Raw genomic sequence first — 13870 nt, forward strand, 5'->3', positions numbered from 1 at the left:
TGACTGGGAAGTCAGAAGAGGTATGATACTAAGGAGAAACCTGCTGTTTCAGAATTTAGCTCTCAATTTTCATGCTGATTTACTCAGGCAAGCTCCCACTGGTATCAGTGATTATCCTCTGCTCAACTGGGAAAGAATCATAGAATCATAGAATCAGTCAGGGTTGGAAGGGACCACAAGGATCATCTAATTTCAACCCCCCTGCCATGGGCAGGGACACCTCACAACAAAGAAGCAACTGAGGAAAAAAAAAAAAAAAAAACAAAAAACTGTGGCCTGGGCTTGTGTAGGCTTTGAGTTCCCCTGTAGAGATGATGATGGGGGTTTCATGCTGAAACAGGCACAGACAGATAATGTTTTGTGTGTGAATTCACTGCATTCATGTTTATCCTACTTTAAGGAAGAGGGATGTGTTTAAGACTGCACAGAAAGCTTCTGACCAAGCTACGAGGTCTGGGTCTGCCATTCCACAGAATCACAGAATCATAGAATCACAGACTCACAGACTCACAGACTCACAGAATCACAGAATCATAGACTCACAGAATCACAGAATCATAGAATCATAGAATCAGTCAGGGTTGGAAGGGACCACAAGGCTCATCTCGTTCCAACCCCCCTGCCATGGGCAGGGACACCTCACACTACATCAGGCTGGCCAGAGCCTCATCCAGCCTGGCCTTAAACACCTCCAGGGATGGGGCCTCAACCACCTCCCTGGACAACCCATTCCAGGCTCTCACCACTCTCCTGGGGAAGAACTTCTTCCTCATGTCCAGTCTGAATCTCCCCACTTCCAGCTTTATTCCATTTCCCCTCATCCTGTCAATACCTGATATCATAAAAAGTCCCTCCTCAGCTTTATTTTTTTCATTATAAGCATGACAAAAGACTGGAACAAGATTGTCCAGAGAGGTGGTGGAGGCCTCATCCTGGAAGCACTCAAGGTCAGGTTGGACAGGGCTCTGCACAACCTGACCTAGTTCAAGATGCTCACTGTGGGAGAGCTGGAGTAGATGACCTTTTAATGTTCCTTCCAACTCAAACTATTCTATGATTCTATGATTTAGTTTTAAGGCAAAAGTCATATATAAATGTAAAAGAAAAGAAAACACAAGAGGGTGAAACGCAAAGTCTGCACATCAGGCAGGCTTCCATTCACTTAAGTAGCCTTTACAGATACCAGTAGGGAGAGAGCAAGAGGCCAACATTTCAGCATGGCAAACAAGCTCTAAAATTTCCTCTGGGGAAAGCCTTTGTAGGTCATTTCTTCAGTGAGCTGACCTCTGAGAGTGATTTCTGTCAGCAGGCTGTGATGAACCTCTCTTGGAGTTGCCTTGTCAGTCAAGAGCATGTCTGCACACAGATTTGATGTGCCCCAAGAAAATTTCTGATGACTGTTTGTTTGGATATTGCTAACCAATATATATTTGTATTTTTTAGCAGGCACTCTTCACAAGAGACTCTTTTAATGCCCCTGAGTGATCAGAAAATTGTGCTCAAGGAACCTTGAAACATAAATTGTCATTGCTATTGTGTCAAATTTGTCATGAGTACTTTCCTGTTTCTAAAACTGTGCAATGACTTTTGACCTAGACAAACATGCCAGACTACACACATTCCCAAAGCGGGCAGCAATTTCCTCATCCAGCTGTTTTGCAAGGTCTGCAGTGATAAAAATTGATAAGAAATTAGTATAAATACTGCTAAAGGAAACAAACTTTGTGAAACTGGCACCAGAGCCAGTGAGTGATTCTTCCATCCTTTACTTCCAGTAGCACTAAGACAGATGTTATTGATACATAAGGAAGGGGGAAAAAAAGCAACAGGATCATAAAAAAAAATTACCTTCTTTTTGGTAATTACCTCTTTTTGTTTAGGTTTGGATTTAAAAGCTAAATGATTCATGAGAACATGTGAAATTTGTATCACTACTGTTTTCACAGTATCACAGAATGTTAGGGGCTGGAAGAGACCTCAAAAGACCATCCAGCCCAACCCCCCTATCAGGGCAGGATCACCTAGAGCAGATCACACAGGAACACATCCAGGCAGGTTTTTAGTATCTCCAGAGAGGGAGACTCCACAACCCCCCTGAGCATCCTGTTCAGTGTTCTGTCACCCTCACAGGGAAATAATTCTTCCTCCTGTTTCCATGGAACTTCCTATGCCTCAACTTCCACCCATTGCCCCTTGTCCTGTCACTGGTATCACTGAGCAGAGCCTGGCTCCATCCTCTTGGCACTCACCCTTTGCATCTTTATAAACATAATGAGGACACCACTCAGTCTCTTCTTCTCCAGGCTAAAGAGCCCTCAGCTCCCTCAGTCTCTCCTCATAAGGAAGATCTTCCACTCCCTTAATTACCTTTGTGGATCTGTACTAAACTCTTTCAAGCAGTTCTCTGAGGTCCTGCTTGAACCAAGGGGCCCAGAACTGGGCACAATATTCCAGATTCAGCCTCAGCAGGGCAGAGTAGAGGGGGAGGAGAACCTCTCTGGACTTACCAACCACAGCCCTTCTAATGTACCCCAGAATGGCTTTGGCCTTCTTGGCCACAAGAGCACATTGCTGGCTCATGGTCATCCTTCCATCCACTAGGACCCCCTTGACAAGAAACTCATGTCAGCAATGACTTTCAGATTCTTATTTCATTTGGCCTTCCAGTCTAACCCCTCTGAGAGTCCAAGAGTCATGTGGCAATTAATTGAAAACTATTATTTTCTCAAAAAGAAACAATAATTATACTAATAGGTTTTGTCATCTAACCTCTGTTAAATATCTGTGGCAAAACTGCCTTTTGAATTTTAAGAAGAAAATAATCAGACCTGATGTCTTTAGCTACTGGAAGGATTAATCTTAGAGGTTTGGAAGAATTTCCCCTAAAGCAGGAAAAGCCATCAAAAAAGGCAATGTGTGAGGCAGCAAAAGAAAGGAAAAAAAAATCATTGAGGAGAAACCTGCATTTTTCTATTATCTCCATAATGAAGATGGATTTAAAAATGCCAAATTAGCCTGTTGTGTGCAGGCTTGTTGCACACATTTATTACCAAAGAGCTGGAAATTACAGGTTTGGCTTAGTTCCTCAGCCAGGCTTGACTATACATTCAAAAGCTCCTTCTTAAGGCTTGTGAAAGTCACAGCACAAGAGTGATTCTTCCATCATTTACTTCCAGTAACATATGATCCTGTGACAGATTATTGATACAGAAGTAAGGGAAAAGTGACAGGATCATCAAAAAATGATCTTCTTTTAGCTTAGGTTTTGATTTAAAGGATAGTAAGCCATGGAGATGTGGTGCTGAGGGATGTGGTTTAGTGGTGACCTGGCAGTGGTGAGTTAATGGTTGGACTCTGTGATCTTAAAGATCGTTTCCAACCCAAACAGTTCTGTGGTTCTGTGATACTACTCAGTGTGTAAATCTGGTAGAACCTCAGAGACAGTCACCATGGAAGGTTTCATGCTGAGGATGTATTCTGTACCCCTTACACAAGAAGAATAGCCAGTATGCTCCAGATACAGAATTTAAAAGCCTTGATCTGTGCTCTGCATCATAAATTGGAGGCCAGAGTTAGAGGGGCTTAGCATGTGCTAAGCCTTTGTTGGTTCTGAGTTCTGCTCAGGACCTGAGCACAGAGGAACAGCTTCTGTGAAAAGCTGGTTTCTGAGAAGCACTCTACAGGGTCTGCAAAACTTCTCTTGATGCTGTTTGTCAATTCTAGTTTTTGTCTCAGAGCCCAGCCAGCCTGATCCTGGATGAGATGCTGCAGATGTGGCATCGAGTGTTGAGAACCTCACTGGCTGGCTCTGAGGCCTTTGCCTCTTTCCTGCTGAAGTTAGACAGTAAGGGTGACTTGTCCTGAGCACCAATAGTATGTGGTTTGTTTTTTTTTCTCTCATCAGCAATAGCATCTATGTCTCTGACAGCACACCTAGTCTGCTGCTCTGATACTCTAGCAGAAGGCATTTTTTCCTGTGTCCTTGACTTCTCTTATAACACAACCTTCAACCTTTTTGTGCCATGAGGCTGAGTAATGTTCACCTCTGTTGTCTACAGGCTAGCCTACCAGGCAAGCAGGAGAGGTATGGAAAGAGGCTGGATACTCAGGAGTCCAACTCCTGCCACAGGTCTCTTTAGCATTTTGTCTCAAACCACAGGAAAATAATCACCCAAGTCAGGTAGGACTCTTCTGTAGGCTCACAGGGTTGTACATGAACACCAAGAGAGCTTTCTATGGAGACGTGGTGGCATAAGCATGAACCTAAAAAGGGTATTCCAAGGTTACCATCAAGTCCTCCAGCCAAAATTAAGATGTCTTGGCAACAGCTGTCCATTGTGGAACAGTCTTTGTGAGCACCCAAAAAGTACTGTGAATGTTTCCACTGAACATCCACAAAATTCCAGGATGCTGCAACTAGATTGCTTCTGGGGCCTGAACCATACAGCAGGGATTCTTCTCTTTTTAATCCATGCAGCTTTGCAGACATATTTGTTTCTACAAATACTGACTGAGTCTTTTGTGTGATTACAAAAGACCAACACTCTGTGCTTGGCTTGGCTTTCAGGTATTTTTCCCTGCTTCTTGCATCATCCAGACTTCTCATAAAAAGGACCCTGGACGACTGAAGAGATTTCATGATGGCCACACAAACACTTCTGGCATAGAGTTTCCTACAAAAACATATTTACACAATTGTCCAGAAGCCTTTTGCATACCTTGAGCTCGGGAAGAAAAAAATTAAACTAACATTTTTTTTTTTCCCCAGGAAATGAATCAAAGGGCTGCAAACAACATCAAAGCAAATGCGTGTGTGGCTTATGGCCTCTACTGAAAGCATTGCAAATAATTTCATTTCTTTTTAACAGAATCCTCCCAGCTCTGTTCCTGCTAAATTCACTTAAAATCCAAATAAGACATACTCTGGTGCTATGTATTTTTTTAAGTATTTCACAGGTTTTTTGGACCTTGCTCTAACATCTGGTTTTATTTCTCTGCTAATTCCTTTTCCTGACTCTGAACATACAAAGTATCCAGGCAAGTATGACTTCAAGGATAGGGTGTTTGTCTGCTCTGAAAAAGCTCCATCTTAGTGTATGTTAGGATGTAGTCTTTATCTCAAAGCAAAACAATGAGGACAAAATTTTATCTATTTATATATTTATATATATATAAATATATATATGTATTACAGTGCAAATCACTGTCACTGAGAAGAGAAAAGTAGATATGGGCAGTGACTGACTGGAGAGCAGCCCTGAGGAGAGGGACTTGGGGGTGCTGGTGGATGAGAAGCTCAACATGAGCTGTCAATGTGCACTTGCAGCCCAGAAAGCCAACCAGAGCCTGGGCTGCATCAAGGGAAGTGTGGCCAGCAGGTTGAGGGAGGTGATTCTCCCCCTCTGCTCAGCTCTGGTGAGACCCCACCTCAAGTACTGTGTCCAGTTCTGGAGCCCCTATTAAAAGAGGGATATGGACATGCTGGAACATGTCCAGAGAAGGGCCACCAGGATGATCAGAGGGCTGGAGCTCCTCTCCTATGAGGACAGACTGAAAGTGTTGGGGCTGTTCGGTCTGGAGTGGAGAAGTTCTGAGGTAACCTTATTGTGGCCTTACAGTTTCTTAAGGGGGCTACAAGAAAGCTGGGGAGGGACTTTTTAGGATATCAGGTAGTGATAGGACTAGGGGGAATGGAATAAAGCTGGAAGTGAGGAGATTCAGACTGGACATGAGGAAGAAGTTCTTCCCCATGAGAGTGGTGAGAGCGGGGAATGGGTTGTCCAGGGAGGTGGTTGAGGTCCCACCCCTGGAGGTGTTTAAGGCCAGGCTGGATGAGGCTCTGGCCAGCCTGATCTAGTGTTGATCTGTTGGAGGGTAGAAGGGCCCTGAAGAGGGACCTGGACAGGCTGGATGGGTGGGTAGAGGCCAATGGGATGAAATTTAACAAGGCTAAGTGCAAGGTTTTTAATTAGAATGCACACCAAACCCTTTGTCCTTGGTTAAATTTATTGTTCGTTTTGGCTTGTACTAGAGACTAAAAACATTATTAGAAGCATTTTTAAAGCACAGTGACAAACCTTTCTGTCTTTCATAGCCTTGCTTTGTGATATTCATTACTGGGACCAAGTTGCAGAGCAGAGTTTTACAGCTTATGCAACCCACAAAGCTCATCAGTGATTTGCTGTTAGCTGCAGTTGTCAACTGCCTTCACAAAATATCAAAACCATGCTGCACCTTTCTCTTCCAGTTATCCAGTTTGGCTTTGTCACCCTCTTTGTTGCCTCTTTCCCTCTGGCACCTCTCTTTGCTCTGCTGAACAACATCATAGAAGTCCGTCTCGACGCAAAAAAGTTTGTTACTGAATTGAGGAGGCCAGACACAGTAAGAGAAAAAGATATAGGTAAGTCATGGCAGTCATTGGGGTGAAGATAATATCCAAAATTCAATGAGAAAGAAGGAAAGTGAAAGTGAAGCCATTAACAAGCCCTGGTTTTCACTTGCAGGTATTTGGTACAACATCTTGAGTGGCATTGGGAAGCTTTCAGTCATCATTAATGTAAGTGTTTGGCTTACACCAGTTTCTAACCATGATCTCAGGAGCTTGTATTTAAGAGTGTTGTGCAATTTTCTCAGCTGCTTGAAAATACAGTGACATCTCAATTACCCAGGTCCTCTGGAAGTGCAGACCATGATTACAAACATAGTGATAGGATGAGGCACAGTGGTTTGAAACCGGAGCAGGGTTGGACATCAGGAGGAAGTTCTGCACAATGAGAGTGGGGAAATACTGGAACAGGTTTTCTAGGGATGTGGTTGAGTCCCTGTCCATGGAGACATTCAAGATCAGACCTGATGTGGCCCTGGGTGTCCTGATCTAGTTGGAAGTGTCCCTGTGGACTGCTGAGGGATTGGACAAGAGGACCTGTGAGGGTCCCTTCCCTGTGAATCTGTGAATCCCACTCACCTCATTCTCTCTATCCTTGTGTTATATAGGACCGGAAGATTAATTCACATCAGATCAGTGAAGGGGATGTACAAGAAATACATCAGATAACTTACAAAGATCTACTTCTCATTCACACCCATGCCTTCTTCTGTTGCTCTGTAGTGCAGTTGTTGGTATGAATACAAAGGGTGTAAATATCCTAGATTCCAGCAGCAGAAAGTCCTTAGTTAGACAACATTACGTTTCTTCTGATACATACAGGTATGCTTATATCTCTAAACAGAAATCCTCCTACAGAATGAATACTTCTGAAAAGTAGATTTTCTTTTTGAGTTGGGTTACACACTCAATTTTATTTATTTTTTTTAAATACAGACTGCCCACTTCTGCCTTTTCATCTGAATGATATTGATGCAGAAGAATCATTGAGCAAAATGTAGTTTGAAATTAATCTAATTAAGTCTTGCTGATATGCTGTAGAAACTTCTGTGTCTGACTCCCTTCACAATTATAGCAGTTTTAGACCATCATAAGATCCACTGATGCCAGACCTCTAAATCTTGATGCAAAGTGGAGATTGACTACCTGACACTCAGCTAGTTTCTCCCTGAGTAACTACACTAAATTACAACCCAAATGGCACCAGCTAGCTAGTATCTTCTGTGGTTTTGTTTTGATTTTTTAACTAGTGAAAAAACCTCCTAATGGCTGGAGTGAAAGAAGGAGTTCAAGAAATGTAGAGTACTTGGATTGATTCATAGATTCAGAGAATGGGTCAGGTTGGATTGGACTTTAAAGATCATCTAGCTCCAGCCTCCCTGCCATGGGACATCTCCAGGGACACCTTCCACTAGACCAGGTCACTCAAGGCCTCATCCAACCTGGTCTTGAACACCTCCAGGGAAGGGGCATCCCCAACCTCCCTGGGCAGTCCCAACCTCCCTGGGCAACCTGTTGCAGCGTCTCACCACCCTCACGGTCAATAATTTCATGCTAATCTCCAGTCTAAATCTGCCCCTCTCAAGCTTAAAGCTGTTCCCTCTTGTCCTGTCACTGCAAACCCTTGTAAAAAGTCCCTCCCCAGCTTTCTTGTAGCCCCCTTCAGGTATGGAAGGCTTCTCTGAGGTCTCCCTGGGGCCGCCTTTTCTCCAGACTGAACAGCCCCAACTCTCTCAGCCTGTCCCCATAGGGGAAGTTCTCCAACCCTCTAATCATCTTCATGACCCTCCTCTGGACTCATTCCAACAGCTCCATGTCTCTCTTATGCTGGGGGAACCAGAACTGGGTGCAGTGCTCCAGGTGAGGTCTCATGAGAACAGAGCAGAGGGGTGGAATCCCCTCCCTGTCCTGCTGCTCACTCTGCTTTGGCTACAGCCCAGCACCCAGCTGCCTTCTGGGCTGCCAGTGACCATTGTCAGCTCACATTGAGTTTTTCATCAACTGACACCCCCAAGTCCTTCTCCTTGAGACCAATCTCAAGCCACTTTGCTACACTATGTTCTAAGAAGTATTCCAATTCCCTAGCTACAGCCTTTCCCTGGAGAGACAGAGCGCAGTACTGTGCATTTGTATACAGATATGCTGTGTACCAGGTCTAACCATTTAGCTCTTACTTCATGACCACTCTAAACTTACTAGAACATGAAAACTATCACCTGAAATAACTTTGAAATATGTTGATTCACAGCACTGTCGTTTAGCTGCTGCTTGTTGTTTTGTTTTGTTTCTTTGTCTATCAGGCTTTTGTAATTGCTGTCACATCTGATTTCATTCCACGCCTTATGTATCAATATGCATACAGTCAGAATGGAACCATGCATGGCTTCATCAATCACACGCTCTCCTACTTCAATGTCAGCCATCTGAAGGCTGGAACACAGCCAGAAAACTCCCCTTTTGCACAAAATGTTTTATTCTGCAGGTAAGGGATTTCTGATTGACAGTTTGAAGACTCAAAGCAATTTCATAGAATCACAGAATTGTGAGGGGTGGAAAGGACCTCAAGGATCATCCAGTTCCAAGCCCCTGTCATGAGCAGGGACACCTCACACTAGATCAGGTTGCTCAGAGCCACATCCACCTGGCCTTAAAAACCTCCAGGGATGAGGCTTCTACCACCTCCCTGAGCAACCTGTTCCAGTGTCTCACCACCCTCATGGGGAAGAACTTCTTCCTGACATCCAATCTGAATCTACCCATTTCTAGTTTTGTTCCATTCCCCCTAGTCACAGAATCACAGAATCACAGAATCATGGAATCAATAAGGTTGGAAAAGACCTCAAGGATCATCAAGTCCAACCTGTCACCCAAGACCTCACGACTACTAAACCATGTCACCAAGTGCCACATCCAATCCTCTCTTGAACACCTCCAGGGATGGTGACTCCACCACCTCCCTGGGCAGCACATCCTATCACTACCTGACACCCTAAATTTCTTTGCACCTTTTGTCAGACACCATTTTTCCTAGTAGGAACTGATAATATTTGTGCCTTTAAAAAGGTGGGGTTAAGAGTACAGATTTCATAACACCCCTGCTATGTTGGAATGAGTCTTAGAATTAGTTTTTCTACTACATGAAAAGGCAAAATAAAAAATGTAGGAAGATTTATTCAAACTAAAAAGAAAAACAATATAACACCAAAAATATCTCTATTGAAATACATAATTGTCATGAAAAACCATTAAGTTTTTTTTCAGTTTCCCATTTCAGTGACAGGAGTTATTTCTTTGTATAATTTTACATGTGAGAGCATGCAGCATCTCCATACCTGTGAGCCTGTCAAATGCTTTTCTGCTCTCAGTTCCCTGTGCTTTTTAATTTCTATCCCCAAATCCCCCTGTGTTTTCCTTCCACAAGCATCTTGATCCACATGGATCTCCTACTTCACTGTGACTTTGCTGCTTTCACTTTGCTTATCTGGCCTCAGTTCATGGTGTATGACTGCCAGTGTATTTGGACCTGTGTGCATTAACAGTGATGAGATGCACTCCTCAGGTTAGCATGGATTCAACAGAGCCAAAACACAGGCAGAAAGGTATAATCCCCACTAGTTATAAAAGTGAGCCTTGCCTGGTAATATCAAATCTATGCCACTGAGGAAAAAAAGAAGAAAAGATTGCAGGCAAGAGGAATATATCAAAAAGTTTGGCCTACAAGAAAGCTGGTGAGGGGCTTTTTAGAGTGTCAGGTAATGGTAAGACTAGAGGAAATGGAACAAAAATAGAAATGGGTAGATTCAGATTGGATGTTAAGAAGAAATTCTTCCCCATGAGGGTGGTGAGACACTGGAACAGGTTGCTCAGGGAGGTGGTGGAAGCCTCATCCCTAGAGGATTTTAAGTCCAGGCTGGATGTGGCTCTGAGCAACCTGATCTAGTGTGAGGTGTCCCTGCCCATGGCAGGGGGGTTGGAACTGGGTGATCTTTGAGATCCCTTCCAACCCTAACAATTCTATGATTCCATAAGTACATGAGAATGACCACGAGTCTGAATGAGAAACAACTCTGAGAGAATTTCTGTTCTGTTATCAGGAAAAGATGTCAGCATCCACATTCTCTGGTTCCCATTCTCACCAGCCTCATCTGAATCTTATCAACATCTCAGCTCTGGACAGAACTATCACTGTGATAAACGTGGGGGTATCTAACTTGTGTCCCAAGAGGCAGGCAACAAACACTGTCCCTTAAGCTGGAAATAAAATCTGTTTTTGTTTTCTGATTTCTGGCAAATATGTTGGGAACAAGCTGACCTCTCTTATTCTGAGATTTCTGTGACCTCTGGAGATAAATGTGGTTACAACAAGCCTGCATTGCCAGAGATTAAGGTATCTCAAAAATAACCATAACGAGCCAGAAACAACTCTCCCACCAAACATGCAGAATACATTCTTTGAATATTTGGAGCAGCATTTTCTGCAGTGTTTTGCACTCTTTGAACCTGCTTCCAAACCAACATTGCTGTCATGCCATTCTGATGCATGGCATTAGTTGTGATGATTTTTGTTTGTTGGTTTGTTTGTTTGTTTGTTTGCATTTCAGAGCAAAATGACCTCTGTGTAGCTGAAGGCAAATTAAAAGTGAAGCTGTGTGACATTTTTTAATTGGGTTAGCCCTTTTAATCTTTATAATCTGGGGGTGATAACGGAGCACATGAAAGTGTGCAGCAGAAGAAAGCAGCAAATAAGTCATTAAAGGATTTTCTTATTCCCTTGACGAGCGTCTGCACCAATATTCAGCAAATTTAGAAAGTAGCTTGGAATTAATTAATCTTCTTAATGCCTTGGGATTCATTTCATTCACTCCTAGAAATTAGTGATGGATTCTAGTGGTTTGTTGTTTGTTTTTTTCTTTTTCCCTGAGCAATTCTTTTGCACTCCTGCACTGCTGAAGCACTGCTTCCTTCTGATTCAGTCGTATTTTCTTCCATCTCTTGTCAAAGCTGCAGAAGGAAATGAAGCAGATCAGCTTATTTAGACTGATTTGCAGTTCCTCCTACACACACGTTTTGCTGGGTTTTGGGGTTTTTTTTGTTTTTTTTTTTTTTCCTACCAGTCTTTCTTTTGTGAAATTTGCTAGCAGATTTCTCTTAGCTCTGACTTCAGTTTAGTTTTGTCATAAGTCTTGCCTGATAATAGAATCACAGAACTGTCAGGGTTGGAAGGGATCTCAAGGATCATCTAGTTCTAACCCTTCTGCCATGGGCAGGGACACCTCACACTAGATCAGGTTGCCCTGAGCCACATACAGCCTGGCCTTAAAGACCTCCAGGGATGAGGCTTCCACCATCTCTCTGAGCAACCTGTTCCAGTGTCTCACCACCCTCATGGTGAAGAACTTCTTCCTAACATCTAATCTAAATCTCCATTCCTCTAGCTCGGATCCATTCCCCCTAGTCCTCTCCCTACCTGACCCCCTAAAAGTCCCTCACCAGCTTTCTTGTAGGCCCCTTTCAGCTACTGGAAGGCCACCAGAAGGTCTCCCTGGAGCCTTCTCTTCTCCAGATTAAACAACCCCAACTCTCTCAGCCTGTCTCCACAGGAGAGGTACTCCAGCCCTCTCCATCCATCCTTCTTTCTTCAGTATTTCTCCACCTTCTCCATGCATTTTTCTTTTTTATTTTTTTCCCTCAGAACTTTTACTGTGCTCCATTCCTAAATCATCTTGTTCTTTTTCATTGGAATGAGAGGTTTTTTGCTATTTTTGAAACACACTAGTCATTTGCTGTTGTTGGCACAGCTGCTGAGTGAAATGTTTTAAGAATGAAGAATGGAAGAGGGGAGGGAAAAGATGGTATTTTTTTCAAAAGAAACTACCTGTAGAATAGAGTGGCTAGAAAAAGCCTGGGCTCTTTGAAGTCCTATTGCCAAAGCATAATTAAAAAGAGAGGTGGGGAGGAGGCCCAGCTACCTTGCCTGTAGCTCTGGCAACATCTCCCTTCCCCATAAATCATTTGCTGGTGTTCTGTTGAATGTGGATTCAGGCACCATAAGCAGTGTGATTTCCAGCTCAGCCAGCTGAAATTTCTGTGGGGTCCAACGTCCTGCAACTCTTACATATTTTGTGAAGCTCAGAGTGCATTAAGTGGAAAACCCACCACAGTTGGTGACCCTTCCAGGTGAACCTGGGCTCTGTTTCAAGACTGGGATTGATTTATAGTACTAGGCAAAATCCATAACACACTTGGTGGTTTTCCTTGGCTTTGATGTTTGAGCAGATTGAATTCAGTGGCCCTGGCCCTCACTGCAGCACTTGTGCACAGATTCTCAGCAACAAGCAGGAGTCCACACTGTTCAGAAGAGTACCAGGGGAGGAATCTCAGTTCAGGCACAGCACAGGGCCAGGCAGGAATCCTGTATGAGACAGCACAGAGAGCTTGGCTGTTGTGCCAAGCTGAACCCACCAGTGAACAAAACAAATCAGGGTCTAACACAGCCCAGATGGCTCTTCAATAAATGAGTTCAGCTCCCAATTTAAAGCTGCTTCTTGCTCCTCTGCATCCCCCTTCTCCCCATCATGGGTTGCACCTTGTGTCCTTTGTCTCCAGACAGTGCAGCACAGACTTACAGCCAGCATCTCAACCTGAATTTCTTGGAGGGTAGGATGCAGGGGGTGTGTGGATTGTAAATGCCTACCTTAACATGTGAAACCATGTGGATAGAAGCTGAAGGGAATTTTGCTAAGCACACCTGCAAGCAAACTGAAGCTGACAGATTTTATATATGAACCTTCCCCATTATCCCCTGATGGAGGCTTTCCCACAGCCTAATGAATCTTACTGTCAGGAAGGGTTTTGTGGTATTTGAAACAGATTTTTTTCCCCTTTCTTAATTTTATCCCATTACTCCTAGTCAAACACTGTGAACAGCACTAAATTATCCCTTTTGGTCCTAAGGGGGCAATTTGTGCATGGTTATCATGTCCAACTGTGGCTGTTACTTACCAAAGTGGTTCAGTACATGTGCTCCTCTTTAATCTTTCCTGGTGAGTCAGTCTCCTCAGCCCCTGGATGGTTTTGTCTTCAGTTTGTTGCTATCTCCTTTTTTTTTTTTTTTGACCCTGAAATCCCCCCAGCTGAATGGCTGAGTGCAGCATTCCAGGTGTGGCTTTACCTGAGCTGTTCAAAGCAGGGCTAATACCTCCCCCCACCCCCCCCCCCCAGCACCATCATGCTTTCTTGTTTATCCATCCACAAGTGTCCTACTGCCATATTTCAAACTTGTGTTAACTTGCTGGCCACTGTGAGCTCCAGGCTATTTTCATCTTTCAAACTCTGTCCTTTCAAAGATCCTTCAATTGCTTTATTTTTAACTATTTTCCATTTCCCCAGATTATTATTATTTATTATTATTGTGTTTCCTGTCTGGATTTCTTATTGCATTCTGTGTTTCCTGCTATTTGCTAAACTTCCCAATTTAGGAGCATC

The 13870-nt window shown here is 43.5% G+C and overlaps 1 protein-coding gene across 1 annotated transcript in view; it reads left to right on the plus strand.

Annotated features, from left to right (window-relative positions):
- The window catches only part of ANO2 (anoctamin 2), a 158816-nt gene that overhangs the window by 140158 nt on the left and 4788 nt on the right, over positions 1–13870 (plus strand). Inside the window, exons 21-23 of the mRNA XM_054399996.1 lie at positions 6248–6400; positions 6504–6556; positions 8686–8867. Coding sequence (XP_054255971.1) covers positions 6248–6400; positions 6504–6556; positions 8686–8867 — 388 coding nt within the window. The remainder of the gene's footprint in view (positions 1–6247; positions 6401–6503; positions 6557–8685; positions 8868–13870) is intronic.

The sequence above is a fragment of the Indicator indicator genome, chromosome 3, assembly GCF_027791375.1.
Source record: "Indicator indicator isolate 239-I01 chromosome 3, UM_Iind_1.1, whole genome shotgun sequence".
Taxonomy (NCBI): Eukaryota; Metazoa; Chordata; class Aves; order Piciformes; family Indicatoridae; genus Indicator; species Indicator indicator.